This window comes from Pleuronectes platessa, chromosome 11 (assembly GCF_947347685.1).
Source record: "Pleuronectes platessa chromosome 11, fPlePla1.1, whole genome shotgun sequence".
Classification (NCBI taxonomy): domain Eukaryota; kingdom Metazoa; phylum Chordata; class Actinopteri; order Pleuronectiformes; family Pleuronectidae; genus Pleuronectes; species Pleuronectes platessa.
This window is the reverse complement of record NC_070636.1, coordinates 3,688,634-3,708,434: the sequence shown is the minus strand read 5'-3', so window position 1 is coordinate 3,708,434 and position 19,801 is coordinate 3,688,634. Positions and strand designations below refer to the sequence as shown.

The following is a 19,801-nucleotide window of genomic DNA, read 5'->3' as shown; positions in this document are numbered from 1 at the left end:
TTTTCCCAGATAATGATTCATGGAGCTTTGGTGAAGCTTGAATGAATTAAACTGTCGGTGGAGGTTTGTGCTCTGATTGGTTTGTTTGTTTGTTTGTTTGTCAGCAGGATTACACAAAAGCGTATTTCCATGAACCTTATTGGAAGGTCGGGACATTGGTCAAGAAAGAACCAATAAATCTTCGTGAGGATCTGAACAAAGAATCTGGGAAATGTTTTATGGCTTTCTTTAATATTTGACATTTTGTGCCCTTATTTATAGATTTTGATGCATTTAAAAAACCTTGAAGTTGCAATTGAGTTTGGAACCAAAATCAATTCAAGCTAATTTAAATGAAGTTTGCATCTCTTCTCTTGATGAACTGGAGTCCTGCTTCTGGAGCGACCTCCCACGTGGAGAGTTAACAGACACTTTATTACAATATTGCCAATTTAAAAGCACAGATCAATCACACCTTCAGGCATTCACATCACTTCCAGTTCTTATCGCGCGGATACGTGATTCCACAATAAATAAACCAAACATCCGTCCACTGTTAAAGTGCTGTGACCCATCTGAGAGAGAGACTACGTAACGCACGGTGGCTCATGCTAACTCATTCAAATAAACTTTAGCTAGATGTTGCTTCGCTCTCTCACTGGATGACCGATCTCTGATATCGGGCTGTAACTTATGATCATTGTTGATATATCAGCTGCTAAATATTGATTAATAGTTCACTTTCTAATATATTTTCTTGTGAATGAACAGTTGAAAACCTTCACTCTACTCTCACCGATAACAGAGAAAGGAAGCAGCTAACCAGCAAATCAATACTATCCTGTAGTTACGACTGGTGGGTGCTGTTAAATGTACGTAGTCTCACTTTAGATTATAATTCTTCTTCATAAACTTCTGATGTGACTGAGAAAGAAACAGAAACCAAAGCGTTAAAAGCGTGGATGTCGTCGTCGTCACTTCACAAAGACGGCAAAAGAAGAAACAAAACATAAATATGAATAATGTTAGTTGGAGAAGTCGCCTCAAACTTTTCAATCAAACAGAACAAGAAGGTGAAACACAGTGTGAGGCGACTGCAGTACCAGCACATGCTCAAAGAAAAGACACCTGACCTCATTGTAAGAACAATCTTCAGTCACACAAGGCATTGAGCAGTTCAGGGTGGATATGGCATAAGAAGCAGTGTTCGAGGCCCACACGGTGTTACAGGAGGGGAGAGAGACACAGGAAGAGATGGAGAGAGAGAGAATAGAACTTCCCATCGAGAACAGATCCCTCCTCGCGTTACAGGGACATGTTTTCCAAAATGTCAGAGTCCACCTCCCTCCCTCTCTTCGTGTCTCTCCTCCGGCCGAGCGACCTGGGACATTCCTCCTGTTACTTCATGCAAAGAGTCAGAAAGCTGCGGCCTTTTGCTTTCAGAGGGGAGCTCTGATTCCACCCGGAGGGGGGGGGGGGGGGGGAGTCGAGCGCCTCCACAACAGCGGTGTCCAAGGTTAACTTCCAAAATAAAAAAAAAAGTCTGCACTCGCAAGTCCCACAAGATGCTTTGGATTCAGAGCACCTTCCAGCCTCTCTGGTGTTTCTCTTCTTCACGGGCGTCCGAGGAGTGACTCCCCGAGCAGGAAGGAGGAGGATCATGATGGAGCGTCCCAGGGAGCAGAGGCTGTCACTGCTCGGTGGGACACAGCGTGCGGTCTTTGCAGCAGAAGTAATGAACCACCACGCCGTTGGGATACCTGGCGAACGCACTGAAACGGAGGAGGAGGTTTCACTGGGATTATTACTCAGGGCATCGCAGAGCAGGAACAAGGGTGAATGTGAATGTGAGAGAGGACAGTGGAAATGAACAAGGTGGGAAATTAGCATTACGTTTTCAATCTTTAAGATTTAAAGTTTCTTTGGCCTGTTATCATAAACATGAGGGGTGAAATAAAAAGGGTTGATGCACCAATTTAGTATAATTCTAATTTTAAGTATAAGTAAAGAGACATGGGGCCAAAACTTCAAAGATAGAACAAAGTGTATGAATAAAAGCATTAAGAACATTTTGAGACAAATTCGATTCTGACACCGAGTTCCAGTTTTACCTGTTTCCTATTTTCTTTTTGCAAACTCTGCAGGTCTTCTCCTCCGTGATGACGCACTTCACCTGCTGGTGGAAGATCCTCTCCTCCTGCACCTGGAGACAGAAGCAGACAAACAACACGAACCAGGAATTAATAAAGAAAAGTTATTGTGTTTATTCTTTTCTATTAAATAACAGAAGATAGAGTTCAAGGGGACATATTCAGATTGAGTTTTCTCACCCTGAGGAACTCGGCCTGCAGGAGACTCTTCAGCACCTGGTTGCAGCGTTTCCTCTGAGCCCTCTCCTCCAGGACGCTCTCCAGGAAAACCCGGATCTCTCTGATCTGAGTGTTTGCCGGGAGCAGGTTGATGGCCTGGAAACCAAACAGTCAGCTTTTCAAACACTGACGAGCAGACGTCAGGAGTTTATGAGTCACAGTTGCTCTTCCTGTGTGAGGACCAGTGATCTCTATTAGTAAAGGAGCACTTTGGGTCAGATGAGGAGGTTTAGTGGACGGGGAGCAGAGTTGATCAGTTGCCTTCAGGTGTAAAAAACATGTTGGTCAAACATGAATATTTAACATCCTGCAGATATTCACTCAGTTGAGATTTCAAGTTCGTTCTCGACCTTGAAATCAGCTGCTGACAAACTTAAACTCAGTATCTGCTCAGAATGTGACGCTCAGATTTCCCTCACTTTTTAACGGACTCGTGACGTCAGCTTCTCGTCAAGGTTGAAAAATAAACTTTCAGCCTCAGACCTGAAGAAGTCGTTGAGGCAGCCCCGTACTCAGAATACTAATCTGTGTGATGCGTGACTCTAAAGGTCGTGGAGGTCAAACTCCAGGAGAGAGTGGGACGTGTTTAAATAAGTGGATAACAGCACATAGTCAAACGTTCTCTCCCTGAAATCAAACTTATTTAGAGAAGTACAGACCCATTACCCCCCCCCCCCCCCCAAGTTGTTATTCTGACTTTGTGCTTTGAAATAAAAATGCAAAAGGTTAGCAAATGACAAAGTAAAAGATTGTAAAATCCTGTTAACGACACTAGCAACTCAAAAAACTTCCACTCATTGCCTGAAGAGAAATTGTCAGACGTCTGAAACGTGAGGGGGCGGGGTTTCAGAAGCTGATTGACCATCTGATTCGCTCTTTGTTTGAAAAATGCTGACACGATACGTCCCGTCTCGTTTATCGTCTCCTGGCGAGGCAGCGTCTGGGAGGAAGGCCGGGGGGGGGCTTGTGAAAGCAGGGCGCCATCAGAGCCGATGGAGGAGAGCAGTGGATCTGAACACGTGCTCATAAACCTGCAGCGTTCCACCTGAGAGACTCTTAATGTGACGTTTCTGTGGCTGGACCCGGATCAGCGGTGCCATTCTTAACCTCTTTAAAAATCACACATACATTACAGTGCAGTTTGTTATGGAGCGTTTTACAACCTGAATGTAACTGGAGCAGCTCAACTTCAGTATTAAAATATTAACAGAAACATGGGGGGGGGGGGGGGGGGGGGGGGTTTCAAAAGACCACGTCTCTGTGACGCTGTGATAAGATGTGGGAAGAGAAAGAATATACAATCTGCTGACGGGGGGGAACTTTATAAAGAACTCCTCGAGGGAAATCTTTGCTCGACAGCAGTGAGACGATTGTGATATTAAGGTCTGACGAGAAAAATGGGTCATGAGCTAAAACGGCTTTTATTCAATTAACTGCTATTCTCTGTTCTGGGCGCTGATACTCGAAAACAGACACATGAACAGAGTTTCCTCAGAGATGTTCACATGACGACACACAAACACACACATACACATACGCACACCCTCACACATACACATGTCTCTCGAGGGAGATCAGCCCCCTGGTGGAAATCTGGTTTTGGTTCACTGGATCTTTTCCGGCCCAACGCGGCAGCTTGATTTCACCCCACAGTGAAAAACAAACTAAATCCTCTTCAGCTCAGTTGCTGATTTAATTTCACACAAACTGCCGGACGACTCATTTTGTGTGAGCGCGTGTCGTCGTTAATCGTGTTATTTTATCCCTTTTTAATCGAGGCTAAACAGACGAGACACTTTCACGTCCTCAGGAACGATCACATCTGAGTAGAAATAAAAAAGGCATTAGGCTGAATTAGAAAATACTTTTTGCTCTCTGGTTTAATGAGCAATTTCAAGAACCCAATGGAGTTTGTTGCAGGAAATTTAGGTAAATTCATGTCAGAGTTTTTCAGTCCCCTGAAAGTGGAAATGTTACAACTTACTTGATTTAGACACGGAGATAAAAGTAGGATTATTATGAGCAGACCAGTGAAAGTGCTGCTCTGGTGCTGTTTACCTTGCTGGTATTGAGTTTGCTGTGGTGCAGCTCCAGGACCTGCAGGGCAGCCTGGAGATTGGCCTGAGGCCCCGACAGCTCCATCTTGATGGGCCCCAGACAGTGGACATCAGGGGGCGACAGGTACATTCGCAGCAGAGACAGATAAACCTACAGGAGCGGAAACACAACTGTTAACACTCATCGGAGTCCATGGGAGTCAGGATCTGAACAAAGAAAACCAGTAAGAAAATCGGGTGAGAGTGTCGCAATTAATGGAAACAGAGGAAGTAGGAAAATATGATGTCAGACAGAAATGCAATAAATTAAATAACATTTTATAATTCAATTAATTGAAGAAAAGGAGTCAAAATGTTATTTTAAAGAAATTGAAAAAGGGAAATAAGCCTGGATGTCTTATACATGCTGAGTTTATAAAGTCTAATCAGGTTTAATATCAGCAATCAAATATTAAATGTTCAATCACAGATCTAATTTCCTTGTGCCTCTGATTCAAGGCTTCTAAATGATTCATTTGCAGTTTTGGATTCGTCAGGCAACAGTAAACAAAAGTATAAACAGGAGATGTCAGATGTAATATTTGTTTGATGGAAAACAAACCAGAGGAAAGGGGAATGTGCACGTGCCATAAATAATCCATTATATTTGTGTAGCACTTCCAGCAAACACACAAGCACTTAGCTGAGGGCAACAGAGTGTGCAAACTGAAATAAGGTCATAAAAAAAAACACACATCGGAACTGTGATCAAATCCAAGAGAGCAACTCAAACAGTGAAAAACAAATCAAATCAAAAGGGGAAATTACACTTACGTCTTTATTTCCTTCCACTGAACTGTTGTAGTGACTGTGACAGTATCTGCAGAGCACACAGAGGAAGAGCATCAGCAAATAGAAAACACAATGGAGCCGCTCATGTCCCTGATGTTGACTGATGCTCCTGAGGAACCAGGATGTGTCAGCGTGTTTTCAGACAGGAACTACGGACAAATATTATTTTTCCAAATTGAAGAAACGCGTGATACAGGTAAACAGAGAGGAGATGTTTGTATTGGTTGTTGGAAACTTCATCAACACGCCCACTCGCTCCCTTATGGCAAATTTTCCAGACAATCTCCTGCTGCATTTTCACATGTCTCACTCAGACCTTTTATTAGGGATCAACTGACTCGGCCATAGGTTGTTGAAAATCTCTTGACTTCAGGATATTTCTGAAAGCAGCTTTGGTCACATGATTCTTAAAGATCCTTAATCTGCCTGGAAGGTCAAGAACAAGCTCGTGACTAAATAGGGTTCCTACCACTTACTTTAAATTGCTACCTTATGGTTTTGTTTCTCTTTCATAGTCATCATACAATCGCTGCTGATTCCCACAGAGCTTTGCAGGAGTATATGGTGTTTGACCTGCAGACGGACTCACTCTTCAGCCATGTGGGTGTCTTTCAGGACGTGCACGTAGATGAAGAGCGCCTGCTCGTGTTTGCCCATCCGACCCAGAAGCAGAGCTCGCTCCTCCAGCAGACCTTCAGGAGGGAAAACCAGGTCACAAGGTTCACGTTAAAGCCTTCAGCTTGAGACATGTACAACTCCAGTAAAACTTTCCTCTGTAACTGAGAACATATGTACATGAGGTAATGGGAAACTTTCTTTCTTAGGGGCCGGTTCCATAAATCCTGATATTAACAACTAAAGAGTAAATGCCGTTCGTATTATCTTTACACATTTTTCTGAAACAAGATCTCACAGTCAAAAGTCAACTTCTTTAGGAGATAACTCCAACGTCCTTGTTTGTTATTGTCAAGCAAACAGAACTTCTCATCTAAGTGTGAGTTCTCACCATCAAAGGGGAAATCACTGATGAGTCTGGCTGGTTCATAGCTGGTAGAGATATCCAGGAAAGACAGCAGCTTCATCCTGAACTCCCCCAGGCTGCCCTTCTCCTTCCCTGCAGCCACAGCTGGGACCCCTACAACAGAGCACTTTATTTCAGAATCTGGAGCTGAAACAATCGCTCAGTTAACTGGTTAACATCAGAAACACACTCATGGAAGAGGAAAAGCAAACAATCCTGCTTGTGGTTGTCTAGTTCTTTCAGTATTCAATGATTTTGCCACGAGTCTGAATAGTGGCACGATTAAATCCACAAAAAGCCAAAGACACTGAAAACAAGAAGAAAACTGCAAGTGAGCAGACGTGGATGTAAACAAATATTCTAGAAATTGGCTTGGTAAATATTTAATCAGGAAGGAACTACACTCCACACATTAAATAGATCTCAGTGATACACAGAGTATCAGAAACAAGCACTGGATTCAAACACAAGGTTTTGTTTAAGGTTTTTTTTCTGGAGCTGATTTCATCTGCCAAACTGGGGAGAAAAGATCTGTTTGTAAAATGATTTGATTTTGTACTGAAGTAAAAAATTTAAACCACTGAAACTGTAACTTTGTGGCTTTTGGTTTAACCAAAATGTTGGATCAGATATATTGATGAAGATAAAACTTAACGGCGCTCACAGTAGAGTGGACACGTCAGACAAGACCCAACAGTCCCCTCATGAAGCCACATTCAAATCCTGATTCTTTTTTAAAATTGGATCAGCACCAAATTGTACACATTGAATTATTGTCTGAGAAATCAACAATCCAACAATCGGGGGTGAACACATAACCTCCTCGGTGGAGTTAAAACGATGGTGTACGTGATAGAGAGATTATACTGGAAAATAATCTGTACAGTTGCTGCTGACACAGGCTTTAACATTTACCATGTCCAGACCCATTAAGTCTCATCTCATTGTTGAGTTACAATAATCCCAGAGGAACAATATCTCCCGATCACGGGCCGTGTCCTGCAACTTGCTTCATTAAGCAACTTGAAGCAATGACTTGCAGGATTTATCTATTTAATTAGCTGCTTTTACTGTTTAGCAGAGAGTGCAGATTAATGAGCACCTCTGTGTCCTGTTGGTGGAGAGGTCCGTTTTAAAGCCCGGTCCCTGGATGAGCATTTAAACGATACAGAGGGAGATGGATGGACTTCTCAATCGGTCCTGACGGGCTTTCTTTGCAGAGTAATTCAAAGAGACAACTCTTTGGACGGGGAAGCAAAGTGGTTAACTGAACCCATACGCAGGGAAAATGAAATATTCCTTTTGGCATTAATATGATTTGTTTTTAAGGTGGTGGCGAGCTCCTGGGTTACGTGGACATTGGATCTACAATAACACTTCTCATTCAGATTTCCTCCATTTTCTAGCTTTTGTTATCTTTCTCTCAGGTTTGTGTATCAAATGAGTCCAAAAACCTTATTTTAATAATTTTCACAGTTTTTGAAGTGGTTGTATGAGGTACTGTAAAAGTGTTTATTATTCCTAAGAGTGCCGAGAGATACTGTGACCTCACGTAAGCGGTCAGGGTCTCTAGCTCGTACCTTCAGGCAGTGAGTTGAGGTACTCTTTCATGAGGACTTGAACCCTCTCCAGGTAGAGCTGGATCAGCACATTGTGAAACTCCGGGCCTTTCTCGTCCCACACGTAGATGATGTGCTCAAGGTATGGGATGGCGAGCTCCGTGAAGCCCTCTTTCAGGAAGTTAAGCACCTTGTCCCGGGGCAGAGTCTCCACCTCCGTCAGGTCCTCAGTGAAAATCTGAACAGGAAGAGAAGAGAGGATTTAAAACAACATCAGAGCAGGAAGTGGAAATAAAATAAATCCTGGATTTAACCAAACCAAACTATACGTACTAACACACAGAGCAAATAATAATAAAACCATGTTCAACACCCAAATGAGACATTTGTGTTGGGGGTAAATTCTTTGCTTCTCACCTTCAGACCGTCCTCAGGACAGATCTTCAGCACCCAGGGTGAAAACTCAAAGATGAAGCCCAGATTCTCGACTCCTGTGTCACAGGACAAAAGTAAATAAATAAGTTTAACTTCATCGATGAAGCTCAAGAGGAAACGGGTCCAGAAAGTTTTGTCTCATCGTTCACTCAAACTAAAGTTCTCACACACAGCCCCTCCAGATTTCTCTAATTCAAGAAAATGTTCAGCCTTAAGTGGAAATCAAAAACTTAAGTCATTGCCAATAAATAAAAGCTGCAGAATGACATGCAACAGATGCAAAATTGACATTTCATCCAACGCCCACAATCTGAGTGAAAGTATTCTGAGAGGTTTTTCCAGAAAGTTATTGCAACAACATGTAGTAGAGATGACGACTTTTTAAAAACAGCTCAGAGTTGTCTGTTGATCCGTACCCAGTCTCTGGAGGTACTCCACTGTTCGCTCGTGGCCCTTCAGTGGAGAGTTGGCCTTGGTGGATTGGTCGAGCAGCACCTGCAGAGCTGGGAGGGGGGGAACAGGGCGGAGGGGGAGTCAAACACGTGAAAGGGGGGGAACAGGAACAAATGGGAGATCAGTCCGAGTGATGGAAAGCAGCGAGATGTCATCGGCTCGGCGGCGCGCTGCATTACATAATCCCTCCGCCAACAGAAACTGGACGAAGCACAGGCTCCAGTGTTAATTGTCGAGCTGGGAACAGCTGCTTTGAATTGGCACTGGGAGCGCGAGGCAGGCTTCAGCAGCATGACATCATCAACACAAAGTACAGCAGGCATCAACACAAAGTACAGCAGGCCGACTGGAACAGAGCCGCCAGGACTGTACCGCAGAACACTGCCAGGAACCAAACAAGCTCCAGACGGCTCTGATCTACGAGGAGGACGAGCCGGCCGCACGCAGGGAACCTCCACTGAGATCCACCCTGCAGCCTCACGGGGCGGATCCCCCCCCCGCGCCCACGACTCAGCACAGTGACTGGTATCTGTTGAATTGAAACATAACGGAACAATCCCGCTCTCGTGTCTGAACGAGGAGGTAACGAGGGCGAAAGCTGCCACCCACCGATCTCTCATTTAAATACTACACAGCAAATTCAACATCCCATTGGAGAGAGAAATTGGAAGCAGATGTTTCATTGTGTTCTGAAGGGATGTGCCCGGTTGTCACGCTGAGGGCTGCAACACACAAACCACACTCCCACACAAACCACACAATTACAGCTGAACTCCGATATCAGTCATTATCCAGTGATTGACTTCTCTCTGCTGCGCGATGATTCATTTTCTCACTTCAAAAACAATCAAATCAGACAAAATGTGACTGGAAAGTGATTCTCTGACTCGTGTGTTCATTTAGAAAGTTAAATCAAAGGCTCTTGAAAATACAAAGCATTTCCAGGGATGTTTTCTTTTCATCCTTTATTTGTTAGACTTTTTTTTTTTGAGAGAGAGATTTCTTTAATTGAGGAAAAGCTTTATTCACCGAAAATGCTTTTCATATGTTCTGAACTTTATGTGACAAGAAACAGATTTGACTTCTGTTTGCTTTCTGATAAAAACTAATGTAGGTTTGGATGAGAGTTGACATCAGGAGCACAAACCATCTCCAGGGTTCTTGTGTCGTGCATGCAGGCTGAGAGTCACGGCTCACTAGGACGTCTAATGGAACTAATCCATTGTCCACTAAATAAGTTTCACCTACTGTCGAAGGTTCGACATCAGACTTCATTAAAATACTCAAAGATTTCAGTTAACTCATCCTAATGAAAGACTTCGAGGGAAAGTAAATGAAAATAAACTCATCTTACAGTGTACATATACAATATGTCTGAATGGGATTCATACAAGTTCACATAAGGGGTCTTAAAACTTGAAAATGACTGTGGACATCCCCAGAGATCTGTCTTCCACTTGTCACAACTGCAGGAGGAGACCAGACAAGCGGTGTCTTTATTAACAGCGTCTCCCTGTAGATTATACTAGGTGATACATGAACATCTTACCTTTCTGGTGCAGGCCCTTCTTCTCATAAAGGATAATCAGCTCACTGTACTTGTGAGCCTTCTTGAGAACGTACTCGCTCTCCTCGATGTGGCAGTGGTTGTTCTCCAGGCGCAGGAGGGGGGACACCATGGCCACATTGGTCTGGAAGAGAAGGGAGGATCAGAGGAGATTACACAACATGAACGTATATCCATCCAACCCTTAAGAGTTCAGGTAGTGTTTCACACAAAGACGACAAGTCTGAGTCGCTCCTCTCTGCCCAACAATGTGTTATTCATTTAAATAATTTGCTGCAGATGCTTGGCTCCTAGAGGATCTCCAGTCAGTCCCCTCTTCTCCCTCCAGCGTCATCCGGGTCTGAGCTGGGAGTTCCACTGATTGAACAGAGGTTGTTGTGCCTCTAACAAGGAAGCACCTGGTAGCATTTTCCCTGAGTCGCACACATCGGATGAACATGCGCATTTCTGCACGGAGAAACAGGACAAAGACTGTTTCCCGTTCTGTGGAGACACTTACTTCAGAGGCTCATAACTGTGATCTCATTCATCCTTCCAACCCTCCATTGATGAAGTTTGAATCACAGACAACTGAGTGACAGTCACACACACACAGACACACACAGATACACAAAGACACGTTCTTCAACAGCGACTCAGTATGTGTCACTTCAAAGTCAATCTGCCAATGAGCAGTTTAACACAGGAGCCATCTGGCTTCACGTGCGGTACAGTGAACTGCCCAGTGCTGGGGTCAGTTTCTATGAGCGTTGAGAATTACTGACTTATGAAATCATCCTTTTATTTTTGCTTTAAGTGGACGGTGACGACTGCCAAGTTTTTAAGAGCTGATATAATTTTTATCCGTTGAGATAAACATTTGGACTGGGTTCGCCCACGATTCCAGATTGGCTGTAAATCAAAGAGCATAATGTGAGTGATGCATGGTTAGAGTTTGTCCAACTTCCCCGTGTCTATCATACCGCTACAGTGTGAGCAGACGCAGACTCACATGTAGGTAACACTTCAGCAGAGTGGTATCAATGATCTGCAGGAGCTTTTTGCGGCTCTTAATAGTCGGTGTTCCCTCCATGAGTGGAGATGTCGTGGAAGGGTCCGAGTCGTTCAGCTGTTTCACCAGGTGGCTGCGTTTCTGTAAGAACAGTAGAAAAGGGAAATGAAGATTTTAAGTTTCTCACTTTCCTTTATCTTTGCCAGTCATGTTTTTGTTATGATGTTACACAATCTTATGTGGAAGGGCGTCACACACACACAGACCTGGGTGAGGTAATCAATCAGAGCGAGGTGAGCCTTCTCCAGCTCCGCCCCGGACAGCGTAGGTAGTGGGTTAGGATAGTGCAGCTGTTTGCGGTAGTCAGCTGGGAGCAGGTCCGGGTACAGTCCGATCACATGTGTGGGATCTGCAGAGAACAGGAGGGAATTCTTAAGTTTCATTCCATGAACCTTAAAAGTTCTGGTCGTCTTTTACCGTGTCAGAGTGTCTGTTTGAGTGCCCGTCCCCCCGCGCTGACCTGCACTCACTTGACACTTTAACAATAAACAAATAAACATCCTTTGATTTAGGTAAGAGTTAAATGTTCAAAGCTCATTCCTCACTCGGTTTCCTTGGTTCACAAAGGTCACCTGGTTTTCACTTAGCTCTCTGCTACCTAGTTCTTTGGTTTACTTTGCTTTCTGGAAGCAATTTACTTTTAAATGTTTGGACCACGATGTAAGAAGAGAGGAGCAACGTGATGTTTGAATTCATGACCGTTCCTCTGCTGGAGTCTGAATAGAGAGAAATCTTTCTGAAGCCTGGTGAGAAGGAGCTGGTCGTCTTGGTAGGTGATGCCTTCACTGATGAGCAGCCACAGGTGGAAGACACTTTTGGCTTTTCATCCACCCGGAGCACAGAGGAGGAGATGCAGCTAATCAGCAACGAGTCTGACCCAACTCAGGCTCCTCATGTGATAACCTCAGTCACAGAGGAGGTTTCAAATGAGTTGCATCATGTATAGAATCAAAACTCTTTGATGCATGATAATCGTAGCTCCGTTTTACGAATGTGGCCTGAACAGACAAACTTCAGGTGAGAATTTTTACCTGTGCCGAGTTTGGCAAACACCTGCATGGAGTCATCAAATCTCTTCTGGCAGAACAGATTGAAGGCGTAGAGATTTTGGATGTGATGAATCTGCTGCTTCTTATCACCATCGGAATCATCCTTCATCTTCTGGCAGAAAAAGCATCAGACAACAACAAAATCTAGTCAGATTATTCACTTCCACGAATCCACATGAAAAGCCCCTGGAAAGGAAAACTAGATCTCTGGATAAGCTGACCTCAAAGAACCAAACCATGGGAATTTTACTGTTTGAACCTTCTGACCTAATCAGGATAAGTGATCTCAGCGTTCCATCCTCTTGAGCTCGGGCACAAATTGAATCCTCGGGAATTTAATAACAAGGTTTAATAGTGGTTCTGTTGCTCACCGCCAGCTGAAGAGCCAACTCAAACTGCTTGTCCTGGAGAAGCTGCCGGATCTGGCTGGCTATGGACACAGGCACCAGGCGCCACACAAAGTGGTTGCTGGCAACATACACAATATTCTGCCTGTGAAAAATAAAAAAAAAGGGAGAAAACAAGATTAGAGAGGACAGGTTGGGACAAATGTGTTTTTCTTTGGAAGGAGGAACTGACATTATTAGTGTCATCATCACGAGACACAGAAACCAGGTGAGCTGATCAAAGCAGCACATGAGTCATGATATTCTTTTAGAGATGTTGTGCATATAAACGGAACAAGGCCTCAAACCCATGTGACATCAGGATGTTCAGGGTTGTTTTTTGTGGTCTGCTAAATGTGTATAGAATTTCTTATTTAAGAATGAAACAACAAAAGGCCCGTCTCACCCTGCGGAGGTGATGAAGCGAGGTCTCTGCAGCTCCACGCTCTGCACCAGCAGCCTCGGCTCGAAGGTCCGGATCTCCACGTACCGGGGGAGAACGGCGATGATGTACGGAGGCTGGTGCTCTGAGAACATTAGAGAAGAGCCAAGTGTCAGATTTCTGTGCACGTCAACAACAACTGAACCATCACAAGTGGGTCAATGATATTACAAAAATATTACACATACTGTAAACATAATCAAAGAACTGTGGAAATATGTGGATCTGTCAACACTTGACAGATCCACGATACCTGCCAAAAGAGGCAGGTATCGTTTTTGCAACAACAATATCATTTTTTATTATTGTTTGGGCATTTTTTTTGCCTTTGATAGTGAAAAGGAGGACAGATCTTCACAAGGTGTGATCAGCCAGCTGTCAAACCAGAGACCATATGATTTTATTCATTCATCAGTGTTAGCAGGATCATTGTTCAGGGAAAAACCCATGGAATCTTTTCTTAATTCATTTCATGTTGCGAGATAGATTTTTCAACGTTTTCCTTGATTTATCAAAGAATAATTAATAAATCTTGATTAAACAAGTCAGGTCAGGTCTATTTTTGTTGAAGGAAACAGGACAGTATTGTCCATCAGGAACATGGTGGAATGAAAGATGTGTCAAACATTGTGCTTTAAGGCTTTAAAAGGAGTGAAAATTATTTTGCTGTCCATAAAGCCTCCATCATTAGTGATTATGGCATGAAGACCTTAAGGCTAATGGGGCAGGAAATATAGCTCCAGACAGCGAAGCAGAAAAGCCTGAGGCTGGACAGGCTACGCCCACGGGCAGCAGCCGCGGCACTCGGCTCCAGCCACATCCAGTCAGGGACTAATACTGTAAACTGACCAGTGCTCATCCTCTGCTGATTCGTGCCAGAGCGACAACGTCCAACATCAAAACGAGGGAAATTGCAATCGCCTCGGGTGAAGCCGCCGCTCGGAGGCTTCATTTCCCTTCATATTGTTCCTCTCTTTATTCCAACGAGCACAGACAGACAGCGAGAGCTCATCGGCCTCGCGTCTGCCACAAAGTCCATTAGTAACCCAGTGTCTGAGTCACAGGATAAAAAGATGATCTAAAACTGTCTTTTCTCCTCTGACGTGTGGGGAAACAGCAGCGCGGCTCAGACAGACTGGAAAGAAAGACTTCACGCAAGGGACGGACAGATTAAGGAAGAGAAGAAAGAGAGGAGAGAGAGAGGGGGCAGACGGCAGCTAGATGACAATAGCTGACAGAACAAAGGCAGAATTTAGGCCAAATGCTTTATCAGGCATTTGTTTTTAATATCCTATTACTATGAGAGCAGACCTGCTCAGGCACTGTGACAAATCCGTGAACAGACTGAGCTGTAACAGACACGACGGCTTCATGGGCACATGTTTCTTAACCAGTCAGAGAAATGTAACCGCAACACGCAGAGCATTTCATGTAGATGCAATAAACGCTGCCTACTCACAATTATCAAAAGATAAGTTCACGTTTAATATTTTATCAGAGAAAGAAGATTAATCTGATTGTGCTCACACTCCAATTATGTTTCAGATAGATTCTCATTTCTGTGACAGACAAAAACCTGCATGCAACCAGGAATTATGTAAATTTAACACCATTAAGTAAAACTAAATGTCATAATTGTTTTGTCCTCATGTGCCAAGATGCTAAAGATGCTGTTTCTCCTCAGGGCTTTCCTTCATGTAGTGTGCTCCAACCAGCGGAGGATAATCACCATTAACAAGCCTGTAGATGATAAGTGGTCAAATTTATAGCAGACAATGTCCTCTGTAAAAATCAATAGATGCTTCTCCTCGAGGTTCAATAAACTCTATTAAAATGTTATTAAACCAGACTTAGACATCTTATGCATCTTATTTCTGAGCACAGCAGAAAATGTGGTTTGTTTTCGCAGTGTGAACTCGACTGCCAGGAGTGACACATTTTGGCAAAACCTCTCCCGTGTTATCTGGAAGACAAACTATGAAGTGTCGAGCGCTGGGGGAGGATTCTCATACTTTGCTGTCAGTTTCTATCGACATCGAACACAAGTCAACTCTCGCATGGAAATCAGGGCGAATGAAGAGCCATGTTTTTCATAAACAACAGCATGAGCGACTTCATCTTTAAGAAAACAACGTTGAACCATCAGATCAGTTCTTGTTGTATTTTCTATCGTTTTCTATCTTACCCATCGCTATAGGGATGTCTGTCCAGTTCAGGGCGCACTTCTGGGTGCAAACCCCCTCTTCATTCAGGACAACAGTGAGGTCATCCTGCCCCACAGCCACCTTCCCATCAGCCAGTGGTGTAACCAGAGGCTCCAACTGCTTCCCAGTCGGGAAGAGCTCCTTGATGGAGCCGCGACCATCCATCTGGTGGACAGGACAGATAGTGCGGGTGAGTCAGGAGATACAGAACGTATGAATAATAGCGTAGTGGCATAAATATTGAATCTGTAAGGTCAGTTATGAGACACTTCATACAGATAAAGAAAAGGCGATTGGATGAGGTATAAACACTATTTCTAGAGCACTTTTAAAAAAACACAGTTACAAAATGCTTCACAATAAGCAAGAGGGCAAATCCCAAAAAATGTACAGATTTAAAACATTTAAAGAAGAGACTACAAACCTTTGACAGCCGTCTTATAAGTCTACGAGGGATGAGCATTTTAAATGCAAAAGACAGATTATGGGCGGAGGACCACTTGAGTTGTAGGAAGTTACAGAAGGTAAAGAAATGAACGCTATCCGAGCACATACCCGAATAAGGTAATAGTCTCTCTTGAAACCAACACATATGGAGTTTTCACACCAAGCCATGGACTTCGGAATATCTGGTGCAGCAAAGTCGCCCTAACAGACAAAAAGAAAAACAGTGAGATGACTCAATATGACAAAGACTTGTGGTGGGGGGGGGGGGGGGGGGGGGGAATCACTGCAGTGAGTCACACATCACATGTATCATCATACCTGCAGCTCATGGAACTCTCTATCCTTCCAGTAATACAGCTGGAGCTTCTTTTTCACCGCAACACACATTCTCAGCCTTTCCTCCCCTGGGCTGGTTTGCTGAGCGCCAGAAAAAGAGAGAAAATAAACAATTCATGGCTTAAAAATCAGGGGAAATGTGAGAACAAGGAAATGTGGAACGGGAAAAATATCATTGTTTTGACGCATACAGCAAATGGGTGATAAAGATTATATCGAATAGGATATAATAGAACATATGTTCTTTACTGCCACTACAATACATATTATTTAATGGATAGTTAAATACACTTTCCTGACTTCAAGGCTGCCCATTGCACACAGCCAACAGACTGACACAGGCTTGAGCTTCATATTAAGAGACATAATGTTGCTTTTCATTTCTGTCAAGGAAACTGTCATAAGGGAATGATTTAAAAACGTGTGCCTGTGTGCTCGTGCTGGTGGGAAGCAGCAGCATGTTGGATTTCAGGATCGCTGCCAGTGTTGATTCTGCCTGAGGAAGAGCAACGAACTTGACAAGCGCTGAGAATCCACACAGAAGACTGTAACCACGCTCGTGTCTTTGGCCTTCTGTTTGAATCTGTTAACCCATTCACTACTGCAGCAGCTCACAACACTATTCTTAAGCTTTTATTTGATGGTATTAATTTATTACTGTGTTGCACTGTAATGTCTTTTCTATTTTATCAGTTGTTTTTAAGGTACTCACATACAAATGACCATTGAAGGAAACTTCTATTCATAGTGTTATATAGAAAACTCTGCCTGCAACACAGGAATGTAAATCTAAAAAGGCTGACAGACTGTGGTGAGCTCCAGTGATCAGTCAGTAGTTAATATGAGTCGTCTATAAACTGAAAAACATCGGTTATGACCCATTTAAAGCTAATTTGATCAACTTGAATAAACCAGTTCACTTGAAGCTTCCTGGTCTAACCCCTCTGAAAATGCACTTCCTGTAGCTGAGGCCAGAAACTGACGACAGGAGATTGTTGTTGTTCGAATGGTCCTGTTAAGATCAAACTAAAATAAAAACCATGATAGTTAGAGGATTGTTTCCTTTTACAGTAGAAAGCCAAGGACCTGTCTTCTACTTCATCACGTTGTACATTGGTGGTGATATCATAACATTTTGTTACACGGTTCTATGGTTAGAAATGTTTTGGATCAATATTTCTTACGCGTTTCTTCAGCTACATTTGGTTAAAAAACATGAAAGAACCTTTTAGCTTCTTCGTACAGATTCAGAGGCATTGATGATTCTCCAAAGAATGAAATCCCGGTAAAAAAGAAAATGTCGGTAGTGGAGAAACATCTCCTCTGCAGGGTTCAAAGGGTTTAATAAGATTACCATTAAGACACTCTTTTGCCTTTTCTCCTTCATTCCTCCACTAAGTTATAGCTGTATGACTGTAGCTCTGTGGAAAGGGCCAATTATTCCCACGAGAAAGATTCAGAAGCAATAAAAAAATACATACATTTGATATTTTAAAGTAACAACACTTCTGTCACTGACCTGCAGATCACATGCAAAGAGTGTAGCTCCTTTGGCTTTGGACAGGACAGTGATCTGCTGGAACGTCAGGAGGTCATGGACGTGGACGTTGTTCTCTGCAGGACAGAATCAAAAGTACAAACCATAAGTACAATTTGAAGTAGCAACAATAGACAGATGCTATTTAAGCAGCATCTTTCGACTCAATGTCCCAAAGTGGATGTGCACTACTGTTCCAAAAGGGAAGATTAAACTCATACAATCATTAAAATAGATACAAATGTGTTGGTTAGAAAAACTTACCAAGAAGACTGACAAGGATTTTGTACTGGGCAACAACATAAAGCTGTAGAAAGAGTCAGAAACACAGTTAAAGTGCCGAGTGAGGACATTAATAGTTCATCACACCTGGGCTGAGGAAACAGCAGAGCTCAATTATTTAACCCACTTTGCCCCGGGGCTCTCACAGCTGTGTGTTAGGATGATAAATGAATTACATGTTGGAGGCCGATCTGATCCATTACACACCAACCAGCTCTGGTATTCTAAGATGGCATGAGGACGAGTGGTGAAGTGTGTGCCACTCCCAGAATCACACCAGGACAGGGAGTTTGTCATTGGCAGTTTAATCAAGGTTAAGATGGAAGTGAGGCTCATGGACAGAATGTATTCCCTAAAAATCTGACGTCACTTCCTTCATCAGACTTCCTCTTCCTCCTTTTTTTTTTGCAGAAATGAGACTGTGGTTCCCCTTAATCTCTACCTGCTGAATCTTCTTTGAGAAGTTCTTATTGGATTTCTCCAGCGTCACCTCGAACCGATTGGTACCTGAGGAGAACAGATACACATTCATCATCATCATCATCTTCACATGCAATAAAAGAAATCCCCCACAATGCTCCAGTACCCTTGCCATCTTATTTAGTTTACGGAAAACAGCTTGACTTGATTATAGACACTTTATGTTGTTAATATTGCAACTTATAATATATGTCTATATATGCATGGCATTATTTTGCTTTTCACAAGTTTTATTGTCCCTATTTTTAAGCTTTGTTTCTTCTATCAACTATCTCTATCTCTCCAACTGTGTGTTGTCGGTTGAGAGCATTCATGCACATAGTTGGCAGGTAAAGCGGATTTTCTTGCTGAGAAAGACTCAGAGACACAAATACACAAACAAAGATAAACCAGTACCTCCCATCCCCTTGGTTTTAGTTTTACCTGCATCCTTTTTGATCCGGTAGAGAAGGAGATGCCCTGGTTTCGTACCCACAAGCAGGCAGTCCTCTGTGGGAAGAGACACTCAAAGTCACTGACTGTCAGTAATTTTGCAGCTCATCACGGTAGACAAACACAGACTTGCATCAGATGTAACTTGCAGGATTTGACACTGCAGTTTCTGTTGTGGGACTAATACAGGCTTCTCTTATCTTGTGTTACAACCCAGGAAACACCAGCTCCATGTGAGGGAGACAACAACTCACCCCAGGCCGCAAGACAGTCGATCTGGAGCGGGAGCTTTTCCAGAATCGACACCGGTTCGTACGCGTCGTGCATCTTGGAGCAATGTTCGATAACGGACCCCTGTGATGGATGATGGACCCCGCAGGGGAGTCACCGCCCGCCGGACAGCAGCTGACAGACGGCCCGCTGGTGAATGTGTGAGGCTGGTGCTGCTGTGTGTGTCGCCATTAACCTTGACGGAGGAGGAAAGAGGAAACGCTGTGTGTGTGTGTGTGTGTGTGTGTGTCTGTGGTGAAGCTCTGGTGTCGCAGGCTGCTGTGAGGAAACACTTTTGACGTGTTAGCCAAACTACCAAAACAACAGCTGATAGTTAGCCTGCTAGCTCCGGAGTTAGCGAGCTGCTGCTGCGGTTGCTCGTCATCCTCGTCCCCGCTCACTCCCTGTCTCCAGAACCCGTCTCCCTGTCCATAACAACCACCAGCTCCACACCAGCAGGCCCAGTAACACCAGTGACGAGCGACGTATCCGCCGCAGCGCTGTGTTTTCGTTAGCTTGGTTAGCTTAGCTTCTTCCTGTGTTGTGTTGACGGCTGCGCGAGCCAGTGGGGTTTGACAGGCACGTGACCCGGAGTCCTCACGAGGAACCACTTA

General features: G+C 43.6%; 1 protein-coding gene across 2 annotated transcripts; it reads right to left on the bottom strand.

Moving 5' to 3' along the window:
- Nucleotides 1-210: 210 nt before the first annotated feature.
- Nucleotides 211-19,772, bottom strand: vps39 (VPS39 subunit of HOPS complex). 2 transcript variants are annotated; one of them, XM_053434591.1, is made up of 24 exons: nt 19,172-19,772; nt 18,909-18,974; nt 18,448-18,512; nt 17,988-18,030; nt 17,706-17,800; nt 16,169-16,267; nt 15,959-16,051; nt 15,385-15,568; nt 13,164-13,284; nt 12,743-12,863; nt 12,354-12,483; nt 11,529-11,671; nt 11,263-11,403; nt 10,254-10,395; nt 8,668-8,754; nt 8,234-8,307; nt 7,838-8,054; nt 6,243-6,371; nt 5,826-5,928; nt 5,219-5,264; nt 4,407-4,556; nt 2,310-2,444; nt 2,091-2,182; nt 211-1,751 (listed from the first exon to the last, which is right to left on the bottom strand). In XM_053434591.1, exons 1-24 carry the CDS (start codon nt 19,242-19,244, stop codon nt 1,670-1,672), a joined length of 2,631 nt encoding a protein of 876 aa, XP_053290566.1. In that variant the 5' UTR covers nt 19,245-19,772; the 3' UTR covers nt 211-1,669. The 2 variants fall into 2 exon arrangements, with proteins under 2 accessions (XP_053290566.1, XP_053290567.1); XM_053434592.1 differs by having other exon boundaries at nt 12,354-12,480.
- Nucleotides 19,773-19,801: the final 29 nt, after the last annotated feature.

Bases quoted from the DNA above. Each gene is read 5' to 3' on its own strand.
- vps39 (XM_053434591.1), bottom strand. From the start codon at position 19,244: ATGCACGACGCGTACGAACCGGTGTCGATTCTGGAAAAGCTCCCGCTC. The intron at 8,308-8,667 runs GTACGGATCAAC...CCTGTGACACAG, and splicing joins GGAGTACCTCCAGAGACTGG to GAGTCGAGAATCTGGGCTTC. The intron at 8,055-8,233 runs GTGAGAAGCAAA...CTTCCTGTTCAG, and splicing joins GTCCTGAGGACGGTCTGAAG to ATTTTCACTGAGGACCTGAC.